This window comes from Rhinolophus sinicus, chromosome 14 (genome assembly GCF_057876585.1).
Source record: "Rhinolophus sinicus isolate RSI-liver-muscle chromosome 14, RSI-T2T, whole genome shotgun sequence".
NCBI classification, from domain to species: domain Eukaryota; kingdom Metazoa; phylum Chordata; class Mammalia; order Chiroptera; family Rhinolophidae; genus Rhinolophus; species Rhinolophus sinicus.
Window position 1 is genome coordinate 82,691,230 of NC_142514.1, and position 15,415 is coordinate 82,706,644.

Here is a 15,415-nt window from a genome sequence, read left to right on the forward strand (position 1 = left end):
TCTCTCCTTCTGCACCCCTCCCACCAAATCTGGAGAGCCAATGTTGTAACTATCTAACTACACGTGATTTTTTAGTGTCATCTAGGGTAATGATTAAGAACGTCATACAAATTAGAACAGATTTAGAATAGTCTTGGGAGAACACAAACAAAATGGTAAAGGGTCTAGAAACCATCTCAGTAAATGATTACATGAATTGGGGATGAGTAGCGTAGAAGAGGGAAGCCCTTAGATAAAGTAAATGGTAGCTATGTTCAAAGATTTAAAAGCCTTTCACAGGAAGGAAGATTAGAAATAAGACTGGAGCGGTTATAATAAGTAAAACTTTTAGCTTAATACAAGAAAGAACTTTGTAATAATGAGACCTCGATAATGGGGTGGGCTACCTTAGGACCTAGGGAGGTCCCCTTTTGTGCAGAGACTAAAGGACAAGCAGATAGGAACACTGCAGCGGGCAGTAAGCTAGTTTCCTAGATGGTCCCTCTTTTTTGTAAGATTCATTTATTCCAATTTATGGTTCAAAGTCGGACGTTAAAACTGTTTAATTCATTCAGGTTTTCTGTTGCCTACAATGTGTCTTCAGGATCAGACCGCAGGTCTGGGCTAATGCCCTCCAGGTGACATTCTTTGAGATCTCAGGGTCTTTGTGGGCAGAATGCCTAAGCGTTCAGCAATATTTCTTCCTTCTTGCAGGTTTTTCTTTTTTTTTTTGGGTGGCGGGGTCCGGTCACTAGAAATAGCCAGAAGAGAGAAATAATTGCTTCCCTCTGTATTAAACTTGCTCAGAACAAGAATGACATCGTGTTGACAGGCAACAGGAAGAAGGTTTTGAAAGTAAAAAGAAGGGTAACATCACTGGAGACAGCGGCAGTTCCCGCACTAAACTGCCAGGTGACCTCGGTCAGCTCCCAGATGCTTCCAGGACTCCTGGAAGACGATGTGGATGCTCAAAAGAATCTCTCAATCTTTGTTTGGGAAGAAGGCCTCCCTTTTTCTAGAGGGTGATCTGGTCCAAGTGATGTATGCATCCGTTCCCTGTGTCCTGGGTGGGCTACCAGGACAATCCAGTGCCATGACCGTGGTGAGAGGGGAGGCAGACAGAGGGGGTAACAAGAGCCTAGGGATGGCCTTGGCTCCGCTGCCAGGATCGTGCTGTCCCCCTGCCCATCCTGACTTCCCATACTATCACAACATCTTCCCTCCTGCCTCCCCCCCTTGCCATCCCACATTTGTTCTTTTTGATTCATTTTGATAAAGAATCTGACCCAGTTTAGGTCAACAGACCTATCCATTGGTCTACACTCAACTGAAATATTCTATAAATACACAGAAATTACTGCATCGAGGGACACTGTGTAACGTGTTGGTTAGTACTTTCAACTGAACTCTTTAAAATGAAACGCCTTCAGTGGAGATGTATTTAGCAACATCCTCCTAATAGACTGTGCCAAGTATCTGTTTCAATTGATTCAAGCTCCTGAGAGATATAAAAACTGGCTGGCTAGACAGTAGATGTGGGGATGGGAAATTATGTTGACTGTCAGCTGTCTTTAGGAAAGCAGCTGTACGGGAGTGGAAGGAGCTCTGGATTTGCAGCAGGAAGACCCAGGCTTGAACGGCCTTGACCTCCGACCAAGGGCAGTGTTTTCCAAAAAGTCTACGGGGAAGGACCCGTTTTGTTGGTTGGTTGGTTGATTTACACGTGTTCATTTTCAATCTATCATAAATGGATATTTTTGTGAAATATAATAAACATATAAAAATGAAACTTTTTCATACTAAGATTCAATACATAAAGGGATCCTGTCAAATTGCTATAAAAGTGTGTACAGGCTTACTCTCAATTCCTGTACCTATTTGGTTGCAGATGGGCGAGACGCAGTTTGTGGGCCACTCTTTGAGTAGCTGGCATTGGGGAACTCACGCAGCCCTCCTTGGTTTCTCCACTTACTCAGTTTCCTTAGGAAGCACGAGGATGAAGATGATACATAGGTGTGTAATTGACTAAAAAGTGCCGTCCAGATTTTAAATGATTATTGTTCTCATTAACAATAATAGATGAAAATGATGGCAAGGGGTCAAATGCTTTTTTTTTAATGTGGCACAATCAAGTACGAATTCCTAGTGACAGCAACTTCCCTTGGAGTGACCAACTTCCCAAACACAGATACCTGGTTGAGAGGAGGAAGGGAGAAAGCCACTGAGTGTCAGGAAACAAAGACGGTGTCCATCTTGCCTCTGGCTCTCTGCCTGGTGATCAGCTAGGTCCCCCAGACTGCAATTTCCTCATCCATAAGACCCAGTTACAGCGGCCACTAACCTGGGACAGGCATTCCAGGTCCCAGCTCAGACACACCCTTCACACCAGATCGTTATTTTCTTCCTGTGATGCCAGGAACTAGGTCAAGCAACATACCTTGGAATCACAGTAGGGAATCTCAGCCACCTCTTGGGCACAGGAGGCATGGTATTTGAACACACACACAAACACACACACGCACACGCACACACACATGCACACGCACAAACACACAGGAGAGGAAGGCAGAGCCAGCATGAGAGCTCTCCCTAGGTGGTGGGGAGAGACCTAAGGTCTGTCCTTAGGGTCCTCTCGGCAGACCTCCCAGCAATGCTATTGGAAGCAGATTCAGGCGAAAGAGAGGGCTGCATCAGCTGTTGCTAAATATGTGAGGTTCATACACATCTAATCAGACTCCAGTCCTCCACTTCCTACATCGGCAAGAATGGGGTGCACCTTCCCACCTTCCCATCCGTCTGGTTTTCCACAACTGCCCTGCCCGCTCTCATCTTTTCTTATTTACATTAAATTGGCTTTTTGATTTCATAAAAGTATTACCTATAAAATAAAAAATTAAGCAGTACAGAAAGATATGAAATAGAAAAAAATTTTTCTCCCCAGCTTCCTGCCCTAGGGGTAACTACTATTAATGATTATGTGTATATGCTTTCAAAAAATAATGTTAAGCCTTATAGAAATATAATACAGAGGGTGCCAAAAAATGTATACACATTTTAAGAAAGGAAAAAACTGCATTAAAATTGTAACACAATGAATGACGCTAGCATTCATTTGATTAACGCCATCTTTTGAGCGAACGTCATACTACACATTACTACCATAATTCAATTCAACTTCAAAGAGTAATACATAGAGAACATCGCTTAAAATGTGTACATTTTTTTGGCACCCCCGGTAAGTGCTAATATATATATGTTACTTTTTCTTTTTGATAAATGTGATTGTTCTATAGTTTGGCAATTGGCAACATTTTTTTCTTCCATATTTTTCATTCAGATTTTGGTCTGATTTGACTTTCAAACTTGTTTTCCCCCAGTGGGGATGAGCCCTTGCCCTGCATTCCTCCATCACGGTCAAATCCCCAACCCTTCCTCTACCCCCTCTCCAGCCAAACCCTGCCCTCTAGCCCTCACCGCCACCCGATTACCTTTCCAGCCTCTGCATGGTCATGGCCAGCGTTTTGTTCAGCTCGTCTATCATCCTGCAGCCCGAGGGGTGCATGGGGAGGGTCCCCGTGGTGGAGGGGAGGTGCGGGCCCAGGCTGCCATACTGCAGCTGGTGCTGGATCTGGGACGGTAGGACCGTGTGGTGGTGCTGGGCCCCGCCCTGCTGGCCACTCTTCTGGGCGGCGTAGGATGCCAGGGTCAGGTCTGGCCCCCCTACAGGCATACAGATCATGACTTTCTTTGGAGGTAGCGGAGGCGACAGTTTCACTGGCAGACAAGGCAATTTCACAGGGGCGCCAGGATCTGCAGCAGAAGGAGGGGGAGAGACAGATGTGAGTTTTGGGGCACTGGAAGCAACTCAGAGCACTGCATGTGTCCACTTTGGGACACTGGCCATTGAGGCACCCTGAGATAAAATGCTCCCAGTGAAGACAACAGCAGGGTGAATGCTACTTGACAAGCCCCCACCATCTCTTGTTTCCTACCTAAAGTACGCTGGCTTCTAGAGCCTGTAGGGCGTGTGTCTGTCACACGGCTGTCAGGCGGGCCCTCACCAGCAGCAGGAAGGGGGGATGAACACAACACACTCTTCTGCTCGTGGAAACCCATGGACCTTCAGAGACCTCTTCCAGGATATGCCACGATGCCTACAATTTGGCCATTGTAATGTGACCATATCCTTTCAGTTGGCACTTCCTACCAGGCATGAGATTAGAAGCTAGCCCTAGATCCAAGTCCACTAAAAGCATATCCCCCACAAGCGACTTTAATGCTGCCAACCTCAGTCCCCCCATCTGTAACCTGGGGATGCTCAGCCCCCTGGGAGGAAGCTTTGTGAGGATTTGCTGTCACAGAGAGGGCTCAGATACCTCATGTGGGGGCGAGGTGCGAGCATAGTGGCTGCGCTGGCCTGCCCACTCATGTGGCATCCACGGTGGACTGTTCAAAACTGTAGGAAGGTTCCCATAGGCACAATGGGGGCCTGACGAAAGGGGTACACAACCAACCCACTGATCTATGACAGTGACACTGAAGCTTCTGAGATGCTCCAAATTAAGGGGAGCTTAGTGTCAGACCAGCCCTCAGAGTATCTTTGGGATGACTTTGTAGTCCTCTGCTGCACCCCACATTCCTGGAAATCATCTAGCACTGGGATGCATGCTGCCTGGGGCGACAGAGCCAGGAAAGGCAGCGATGTACTGGCATGTGTGTGAGGTGGACGAAGCATCTCAACCTCACACCCGGTGCTCACGGGGCAGCACTGCAGTGTCCGACTCTTGGTCTTTGAGGCCTTAGATTTTTCTCCATGTGTCTGCTTCAAGTGGGTCTTTTTCCAGTTTAACTGCCACAGTCCTGCCGAAATGACACTCCTAGAGCTCAAATCTGATCACGTTGCTCCTCAGTTTAAAACCTACCGATGGCCTAGGAATAAAGCCCACTTCCTTACACATCAGTTAAGGCTTCCAAGGTGCGTTGTTCAGTTTATCTCCTCCTGTCCACAATTCACTTCTGTGAAGTCTGCTCTGGTTCCTCCAATTGGAAATAACCTCTCCCATCTTACTTCTGATCAGAGTCTCTCCTGCTGCAGGTACTGCTTTTCTCCCGGGGATTCTACTTATTTGCTGACCCACAAAACCAGTCTTCACCTTCAGCTAAGTCCTAACGGGCGGCCTTTGTCCCTCACATTCTCCATCAGGGCTGCTGCCATCTTCCCTGGCTTCCCACCCTCAGGGATCACCTCTTCTATTCCACAGAGAAACCTGAGGTGAGCACACAAGGCCCCTCTTCCCTTTGGATCCAGCCTTTTTCTCACCATTTCCCACAGGCATCCAGCCTCATTTCTGAACTGCTGAGTTCTCCAAACCACCCGATGTTTCCTTACCCCTAGGCTTTTGTTACTTTCCCTTAATTTGGAATATTCTGTTTTGTCTTCCTGGTCAATCCCTACTCTCCTTTCAAAATCCAGCTCAAAAATGACCTCTCCTGAAAAACTCCTTGATCACTACATCACTCCTTCCATTGCACCCATTGGACCTACCATGGGCATGTGGTATGTCAGTGCTGACAATGTCAGCATGTCATCAGAGCTGACACTGACACCAGGCTTATTATGCGCCAGTTGTTCTAAGTGCTTTTCATGTCTAAGCAATTTAATCTCCACAACAAGTCTGTGACGTAGACACCATTATCTCACTTTTACCGATGATGGCACTGGACTCTGAAGACACAGAGCTGCGCTTCTGGTTACACAGTTGTCTCCTCTGGAGAACACGGACCGTGAATAACTTGCCATTATATCCTTAACGTCTCAAACGGTGCCCAGCTCACATAGCAAGAGGCTCAAAACACGCTGACAGAATGAGCTGAAACTATGGCGCTCTGGTGTGGGATGAATTCACACCTTCCCCAGAAAGAAAGCATCTAGGAGGTAGATACGAGCATAAAAAGGATCACAGCTTTGGGATCATGCAGCTATGGGTATATGGGCAGCAAACTGCTGATCCTACAGCTGAGATACAGAAAAGCCTAATAATTCCAGGCGGCCTGAGAAGATTGCTTCCCAACACCAAAATGTGAACCAGTCATAACCACAAGCCTCCCTCATGCTCTCCCCCGAAGACTTATCTGTTCGTTGCCTCGCTCTCCCCACCCCACCCATGCACAGGATACAAGGCAACCACGTTCAGGAACATAACGAGTGGTGCTAATTCCAAAGTGACTGAGACACAGGAACTCACCACCTTGTCCCGTTCCTGTTACTGAAGGGTGCACTCTCATGGCTCTTGGAAGCTTTAGCACAAACCTAGCCAATGCAATGTATCCGGAAGTGTTAACGTCTTTCATCCAGGGACACTTAGCCCATGATTCCTTCATGGTTCTAGTTGTCTGTCTAAGGCAGGTCAGTGCGCATTTGCTTGGGCAGAAGAAGGTAGAGCCAGAAGGGCAGCACGGAACTGTCTGCCCAAGATGGGACAGTGATTACATTGGTTCCACCCACCTTGTTAAGCTCTAATTTCCTGCACATTCCCCTCCACAGTATTACCTGTCACTACTTCCACAGAACAACTTACTTGGTTTTATCACCAGAAAAACAGCCAAGTGTATGCCAGGAATCCCATCAACACAGACAAGGAAGAAATGCCAGCGGGACCAAATGAGTGGAAATGGTTACTTTCACTGCCCCAGGAAAGACAGGCTGGGGCTATGCAGAACCCGCTCTTCCCCTGTTCTGCCTGCATCTTCCTTCTGGTTGTTTCATTACACACAGTCATAAATTAAATAGGGACAGAGAGTGAACGTGAATCATTTAAAACAATTGTTGGCTCCGTAGATTTGCTAAAAAGAGAGAAAATTAAGAAAAGGGTAAAAATCAGGTGGACTTGCTGGCTTTCGGGGCATTGGCCCATTTTTCTCCAGCTTCGTGGATAACCTAGGAGTGCCTAGCCAGCTCCATCTTCAGAAACTTGGCAGTGCCTATTTTTATACCTTTATGGCATCGTAATACTAAATCATTCCTTATAACTGACCAGGAGGCACGATGTGGGGCCAGCTGTACATGATCTGGCATTCAGAATTTCTATCTATCTCTTTATCTTTCTGTCCCTGACAAGCTGTGTTTTCTGCCCTGTTGACCGTGACACCAGCCTGGGACCTCATCTCTTCCAATTGTGTGGATCACAGAGTTCCAGCCGTCTCATCCATCCCCGCCCTGTCCAGACGTCTCCCTGAAGCACAGGTCATGCTCGAGGTCCCACAATGAATGGCTCTTTACTCCAGTCAATGCTGCAAGTCCAAGTGTCACTCTCTGGGTCATCCCTGTCGTCTCTCTCAGGCGTCTACCACCCTACATCTCCCTGGCCCGCTATGGCCTCTCCAGTCAGGCCAGTTTCCACACTGGGTTTCCCAATAACCATGCTCATTCCCTCTTCAGGGCCTCCGTTGTCCTCACCCCCCCAAACGCTGTCCCTGCCTGATGATCAAAATCACATTCACCCTTCAAAACACAAAGGAAGACAAAACTTCCCCCTTGCAGCCTTTCCTCCCCTGAGCTCTGGCGACGCTGATGGGCACCCCCACTTAATTCTGCTCAGCTTTTGGGGGCTCCTGCTAGCTCCTTGTTTTCTCTCCCAGCTCCTGGCTGGCTCCTCCCATGCTCACGTCAGCATTCCCCACAGAATGCCTCGCTTGGAGCAACAGTGAGGGCCGGGACCCCATGGCTGAGAGTTCTTGCAGCCCCGTGGTTCTCAGTCCCAGAGGTGCGTAAGGGGATGTGGACTGCCACGCCCCCTCTCAGGTATCCTGCATGGGGTGGGGGTGTCCAGCTTTGCATTTTTCAAAAGCGATGTTTGAAAACTACTCTTAGCTCTTACTCTTTTTCTTTTCTCTGAAAACAAACAAAAACGGCACTAATCCTTAGAGCAGAGTGCTTGGACCACCTGCAACGGTCCCTGAATGTTTGCTAAAGTTTCTATTCATTGGCTTCATTCTGACCTACTGAGTCAGAATCGATGGCCCAGGTGTTCGGATTTTAAATGCTTCTTGGGTGCGTGCCATACACGGGCTGTTGAGAGTCACTGACTCAGGGTGCTAAACTGCGTGGAGTATGACGCTGCCCAAGGCTGGGATATTCCAGCACTCGCTGGCCAGGGTGCTCAGCTCCATCCAGCACCTGGCCAATGCCCCTCCTGAGAGGTCGTTGGCATGGTCTCCAGCTTCTATTTCTATGCCCCCCAACATGTAAAAAGTAAAAGACCAATGTGCAGGAAACCAATTTACTGGAAGATAATTTGCCTAAAATCAATTCACCTCATGGCTAGCTTCCCTAAATCTAAAGTTCGCCATTAAAGGATTTACTTGTAAACCAATTTGTTTAATGACACTTCCAATTAATTTTATATTGATAAAAGTCATTACATTGAAAATTTTGCCAATGATAAGATTTCCTATATCCTTGTGGGTGGATTATTGTATTTGCTTTAGAATCCTGTAAGAACATTTTAGACAAGTTTGCCTGGAGAGCCTTTCTTCCAAATTTTTTCTCGAGCAATAAATACTTAATCAAAAGTTTAGCATTTCCTACAGGTTACTTCAATGATTCAAGTTGATTTAAGATTCCTCTTGCTTCCTTCTCGCTGATTTTTGGTTTGCCCCATGTGTACTATGAGAATGTACATTTGTTAGATGAATGAAGAAACATACCCCCAATACTCAGTTCTGTTTAGTGAGGCGCTGACATTTATATAGTAAGGACGACAGAGTGAGATGAATGGGTTGATACTATACTGCATCCACCCACTTTTTGCTTCCAAGATACCAAATTCTTAGGGTAGTGATTTCATTAACCTCATTAGGAGGGTTGGGGAGAGGCAAATTCCGGGCCTCCCTTTCAGAAATTCAGATTCAGTAGGTCTACTATGGGGCTCAGGCAGGGATCTGCTTTGTAAATAAGCTCCCAGATCACTCTGACCTCAGTGGAGACCACACTTTGAGAAAGTGCCATAAGTTATCACAGGATGAAGAAGCAGAAAATCATTATGAAAATGTATCTTGTTAAAACAGAAGATAAACTGTAAAAACCACACACTCATCTAGCTCTGTTAGCATCAGCAAATTGCTTAATCTCTTTGATGTTTAGTTTTCCAATCTGTGAAATGGGGATGAATTAAGGTGTCACAGGACTATTGTGAAAATTAAATAAGCTAAAGTACATAAACTGTTAGCATAGTGCCTGGCACTTGGTTAATAAATAGTAACTGATTCTTGTTGCTCTTATTATCTTTATTGAATTGCTCCCTCAGGAAGCCCGTCTGTCCTCCTCGAGGTTGGTTTAGGTGCCCACCACTGGGTTGTCACGGGCCGAGGGTTTCCCTTTGTCACAGCATTTCATACAGACTCCATTTAATCCATTTCATTTTTCTTGACTTGTTGCTGATTTTTTTTTTTTTTTTGGTAGTAGATAGATGAGATGCATTAATTAAATCACACCGGGTTTGGCTGTTTCCTTACCTGTTCATTAGTAGGGGCTGGGCCTAGTGCATAGTAGGTGCTCAATAAACATTTGTTGGATTCCCTTCTCACTGTGTCTTTAGAGCAGTGGGCAAAGGTAGAACTTAGTGACCCAGTTCTCCTACACTAAGGCTCCGCTCCTCAAAGTGTGGTCCATGGACCAGCAGCAGCAGAGCCTCTTGGGACTGTGAGACACGCCGATTCTCAGAGCCCAGCCCAGAGAGCCCAGCTTCTGAATCAGAACTGGCATTTTGACAAGGCCCCAGGGAACTCTCCACAATCATGTCTGAGAAAGCCATCCTACATATAAGAGCCTGGGGGTGAAGAGGCTGCTCCCTTCATCGGCAAAATGACAAGAGCCCAGGGTCTTCTGGAGGAGGGAGGTGCTTGCTGAGGGCTGGGCAGGGGCTCCAGGAAGCTGCTGCTGCAGGCGGAGGGTAGAATGGCCTGGTGAAATCAACACTGGATTTGAGCTCAGAAGAACTGGGCTTTCATCGCAGCTCTAAGACCAAGAAGCTTTGTTACTCTGCTGAAGACATTTAGCCTTCCTGAGCCTCAGTTTTCTCATCTGTAGAAAGGAGGGAGTATTATCCACCGTTATGTTGGGTGTCATGCGGGGTCTCAGTTCCCGCTCCCCACATAAGAATGCAGGATATGGCTAGGCCAAAAAGGAACGCCCACAGAGCCATAAGTAGGGGAGTCATACCACTATATTCTCGCTGGCGCCGGGGTTGGAGACACAGTAAACAGGAGACACACTATCCGCAATCCTCTGTCTGCTTCTCTGCCAACCAACCCCACTTGCTAACTGTAATCCGCCTCTCCACAACCCGCAATCCATAATCCGCGCTTGCTTCCTTAGCCATGACAGTTATATCAGTGGCTAATGGCTAACAGGTAACAGCTGATGGTCAACTAGTCACAGCTGATGGCCGTCTACTACATGAGCCAGCACCTTTCCATGTGAGGCCGAGAGCCTGGAAACTGCTCTCCTGGCTCTGTCCCCACACCCACCTTATATGTTTGTTAGGAGAAGTAAATGGATTAACGTCTACACAACCTCCATGTAAAGTGCTAAGGAGCCGAGTAGGCTGAAATCTAGCCTGATGTTCGTTCTGTCATGGGCTTGAGTCACTCCAGAGGAAAGGGCAGTTTTTTTGTAATTCATTTCTCCAAAGGGCACATGTTTACAATTTTACAAAGCCCTCATACAGATTAGCAGAGAGCCTGCATATAAAATACCCCCAGTACAGTCCTTAATATGTAATAGGAGTTCAACAGATAAGATCTTAACTGATTCTGAAAAAACTGATAACATATTCTCTGCCTCCCTCATAGGCGGACACGGTCATGTGGACATGCTCTGTAAACTGCAAAGCACCACGTATATGTGCAGTGTTACTAACAGGACTCTTGCCACACCTGGGAGAGTTCACCTTGCCTGATGCTTCGCAGTCTGGGCTGGGAAAGTGCAAGCCAAGAAAGCAACAGACAGTGTGGTGGTTCTATTGTAGGGAAGTAGGTGACAAAATCAGGTGAGAGTGAGTCAAGTAGTGGTGCAAAGAGGCTTCCAAAGGACCGCCTTTGCCACACTGCAGGAAGAGAAGCAGGCGGAGTCGTCCGGTCTCAGTGCGTTGGCATCAGTATTGAGAGCTAGTGGAAAAGAATGCAGAACTGGGAGTGAGAAAACCTGGATTCTCTCCTATTAATTACCTGGGAAGCATATCTAACCCCTTTTTGGGACTCAGGTCCTTTTAATTCTAAAAGTCTAGGGATCAAAATGCCTCTAAAACATGACCGCCTCTCACTGAATACAATGCTTTGTGAGTGTCTCTGCTGTACAACACTGGATGGTTGAAGGACTCACTCTACCTCTTGCCTTTATAAAGATGTTAGTGGTGGGTTCTGCTGGGGCACACACAAAGCTCTCTGCTTGCTGACTTAGAAATGGATGAGTCTTCTGCAGCCAGACTGATCAAGATGTAGTATATTCATAAAACTGTCTCTATTGACAGAGTGGAAAAAGCAAAAATGACCAATTCCAGAGAACAAGGAAAATAAACCCACACTGTGAGTGTCAGAGTCATAAAACCCAAGAGGACTGTATTTCTAAACACGACACGGCTCTGGCTTATGATTTCAGACAAGGAAATGAAGACCTCAGATTACTTCTGTAGTCGATTCTCGTGCCATAGGACTGTAGAACGACTCTGGGCTAAATGAATACACCCCTAGCCTCTCGTCTCACTTTTATTAACACCTGCTGTAGAAGCCATTTGTACCTGCTGACGTAACAGAAGTACTTGTTAATAATAGTAGCACTTAGTGTCTTAATGAACAAAGGTGTTGTAAGAACTGTCATTTGCCACCTGGTTCCAGAGGGTTAGAATCTATGATTTCCTTTCCTAGCCACAGACATTCCACCCAAAGACATAAAAGGCCTGTAGGAAGTGAACTTAGAACTTCAATAACTGTCCAGTATCACTGAACTCCTGGATCAGACTCCCTGTGGCTGCAAGAAAGGTGCTCGGAGCAATGCCACCCGTTCCTTCAGGCCACCCTCGGGCTTCTGGGGCAGACTGGCGTTTTCTTTCCTTGGTGAACTGCCAGCAAAGGCAAACTGTTGACTGACCCCTTGTGGTGAGAGGGATGGTGTGGAGGGAAACAAGAGCAACACGTTATCTGTATTAGATACCCCCCACCTGGCTTGCTCTTCCAAGCCAGGCCAGCACCGGGAGGCCACGGCAAGCACCTGAGGACTATGTCATGAGACCTTCCGGAATCTGAAACCTGAGGGCTCGTAGAGCATCTGCAGTACCAGCACCAGCAACTGGCTTTGGTTCAGAGCCGCTTTCCATAAGGAAACACTTTCGGTTTTAAGTTGTCCCCTCCTGAGACCATCTGGGAGGATGATGCTTGGGGGAGAGGAACGTGCCTCACTGAGAAGGAGAGGTTGGGCCGTGGCCGGGGTCACTCACCAACTGACTCACGTGGGCATGTCGCCTGGGCAGGGCAAGCCATTAAATTAGATTTTTTAAAGTAAAATTACACATTATTCATTGTCAGGAAACTGCCCTCCACGAGTCAAAGCTACAGACGTCCCTGTAATGATGGGAACAGATACCTGTTGTCGAAAAGATGAGTGTTCTGTGAAGAAATTATAAATCACCCATCTGAAAACACATTATACTGTTTATTTTCGCAGCGACGACGTGTGCTGTTGCCTCCCAGGGAGAATGAGTGAGGAGAGTGCCATTCAGTTGATAACTGAGGTCTTGAGGCTGAGCCTTCTGCAGGGCAGGCATGAAGGAAGGTGACAAGGTCCCGAGATGGACACATGAAAGGAGCCCAGAACCGGCAGTGCCTGCTGGGGAGGGCTGCTGTCTGTGACTATCCAGGCAAAACTGAGGAGGAATCGCATGAACCCTCAAGTCATGAAGACCAGCACACACACACATTCATCCGGTCTTACAACTCTAGAACCAGTGGGATGTATTCATGCCGTTGGAAAGCAGTAAATGTAGATCATATAAAAGGAAACACTTCATAGAGCAGATGGAACTGTTACAAGGTAGAACATTCATGGTGAAGGTACAGAGAAGTTCAAGTTAGATCCATAAATATTATAAAGAAAAACTAAGGATGGCTGCAACCTTGCATCTATCTGATGTAGGATACTTACGCACTGTTTGAGACCATACTGACTCCTTGCATTTATAGTGATGGTGGTGGCTGGTCTAACCGTCTGCAGTTGGTGTCTACTATACAAGGTTATCCCATGTCCCGCCTGAAATTCCCAGTGTGCTCCCTGACACCTAAGGCTGGACCACAAGTCTGACTGATGGATGGCTGTCATGTTCGAACTGCTAATCTTTTAAGGGGTTGCTTTTCCATCTAGGTTATCATGTTTTCTTCAAACACAACAGAAAGCAAGAGAGTCAGATTTCACCTACGGCAGGACTCCGCCGGAGAACACGTATCCTGCCAAGAACTCGTGGGCAAATGAGCATCCAGCTCCTTCAATGTCTCAGCGAAGGAGGCTTCTCTGCCTCACAAATCCTCCTGCTCTGCTGCTAACTAAGCACACAGCAGGGAACAAGGCCGACTAAATCCCCGCCCTTAGGACACGTACTCCCGGGACATTTAAACAATGTTCAAGAGGAAGAAACAAGAGCAGCAGCTTGATGCCCTTTGCAATTTCAGATGGACGCTGGCTACCCCTAGTTCCATTTATACCTCCAGTTGTAAATCCATCCGACAGCATTATTATCCATCTTGTCCACAGAACCTCAAGGATGCAGGCTTACGTGAAATCAGGTAATCATTGCTAAAAGTCCACAAAAGATGCCCACTTCCTCCTCCATAGTTAAACCCTCATCATGGTTTTCAGAGTTCTCCATAGTTTTGCTTCAGCCCACTTCTGACCTGATCTTTCATTACTTTCCTATAAGACCCATGTCTCTGCCACACTGGGCTACCTGCTAGTTCTATGCCGCATACTCATGTGCCTCTGTGTGCTCTGCTTCTCATTTCACAGCAACCTCCTCTCCCATCCCTTCCCATCAAAACGGTACTCATCGTTAAGGCCTGTCCCAAATACATCCCTCTTTATGATACTTTTTCTGATTCTCCCAAAATGACTTGATGATCTCTTCCCATTTGTATTTCTTTAGAGCCATGTTTATACATCTTCATATGAAACATTTTCTACAGTTTACAACTGCCTATAACTCTATAGCAGATGATGGAACACTTTCTGTAAATGATATCAGATCTGGCAGAATGCCTTGCACACAGTAGGTACTCAAAACATAAGTGCCATTCAGCCTTACAAAGGAAGGAAATCCTGTCACGTGTTATAACATGGATGGTCCTTGAGAACATTATGCTAAGTGACATAAGCCAATTACAAAAAGACAAGCAGTGTACGATTTACTTGTATGAGGTAACTAGAGTAGCCAAATTCATAGAAACAAGAATTAAACTTGTGGTTACCAGGGACTAAAGGGAGAAGAAAGAAAAAGAGGAGTGTTTAATAGGTGTAAAGTTTCAATTTTGTAAGATGAAAAAGTTTTGGAAATCTGTTGCACACAAACGTCAATATACTTAATATTACTGAACTATACACTTAAAATGGTTAAAAGAGTGAATTATATGTTATGTTTTCACATTTAAAAAAAGTGCCGCATGAGTTAAATCTCCAACCTAACAGTGCTACAAAAAAAAAAAAAAAAAGTATTTTGCTGCAATCATCACCCTGATCATAGAGCTCAGAGCAGAAAGCATCCTTTTAAAAATGTTTTAACCAACAGATAGTCCTTCCAAGCACTGAGAAAATAATTTCTGTATTTTGAGAAGAGAAAAATCATGGCTGGAAAAATATGGAGACATGGATATCAAAAGTAAATTCAGGTAAATTTCCCATTCCTTCAAGGTATCAGTAATCAAGAGAGCATGAACCTTAAACCTCTTCATGAGGTTTCTAGGTTACAATTCATTAACATTTAAAGGCACAGATAAGGTTCAAGCTCCCAGTGGTCGAATAATGAGTTTTCTTGCATTGTCAGAGTAGAATACTGGGAGGGAAGGCAAGGACAGAGGCAAAAGTAGATGATTTTGAAGGGTTACAGAGGAGGTTGAAAGAGAAGAACAAGGAGGGTGGGTGGGATATTGGGGAAAATGGGGACAGAATCAGAAAGCAACAAACAAAATGCAATTACATACAGAATGTCACTATAGTACAGTCCATTGTAGAAAGCGTCCACAAAACTAGAGAGACAGCTGTAAATAGGAATATTGGTTTTTGCAGACAAGCATTGGATAGAGGGCTTCTCATTAGACATGTACTGGAGCTGAAAAATACCACAGGGCATGGATACCATTTGCCAGTAAATTTGTAGTTGCAAATAGTTTGTAATGTTGA

At 45.9% G+C, this 15,415-nt stretch overlaps 1 protein-coding gene across 17 annotated transcripts in view; it reads right to left on the reverse strand.

Annotated features, from left to right (window-relative positions):
• PHACTR1 (phosphatase and actin regulator 1) overlaps nucleotides 1-15,415 on the reverse strand; it is a 503,450-nt gene that overhangs the window by 59,146 nt on the left and 428,889 nt on the right. For all 17 annotated transcript variants that reach the window (XM_019742988.3, XM_074335219.2, XM_019742987.3 and 14 more), the window contains one exon: nucleotides 3,468-3,789. In XM_019742988.3, the coding sequence (XP_019598547.1) occupies nucleotides 3,468-3,789 (322 nt within the window). The remainder of the gene's footprint in view (nucleotides 1-3,467; nucleotides 3,790-15,415) is intronic.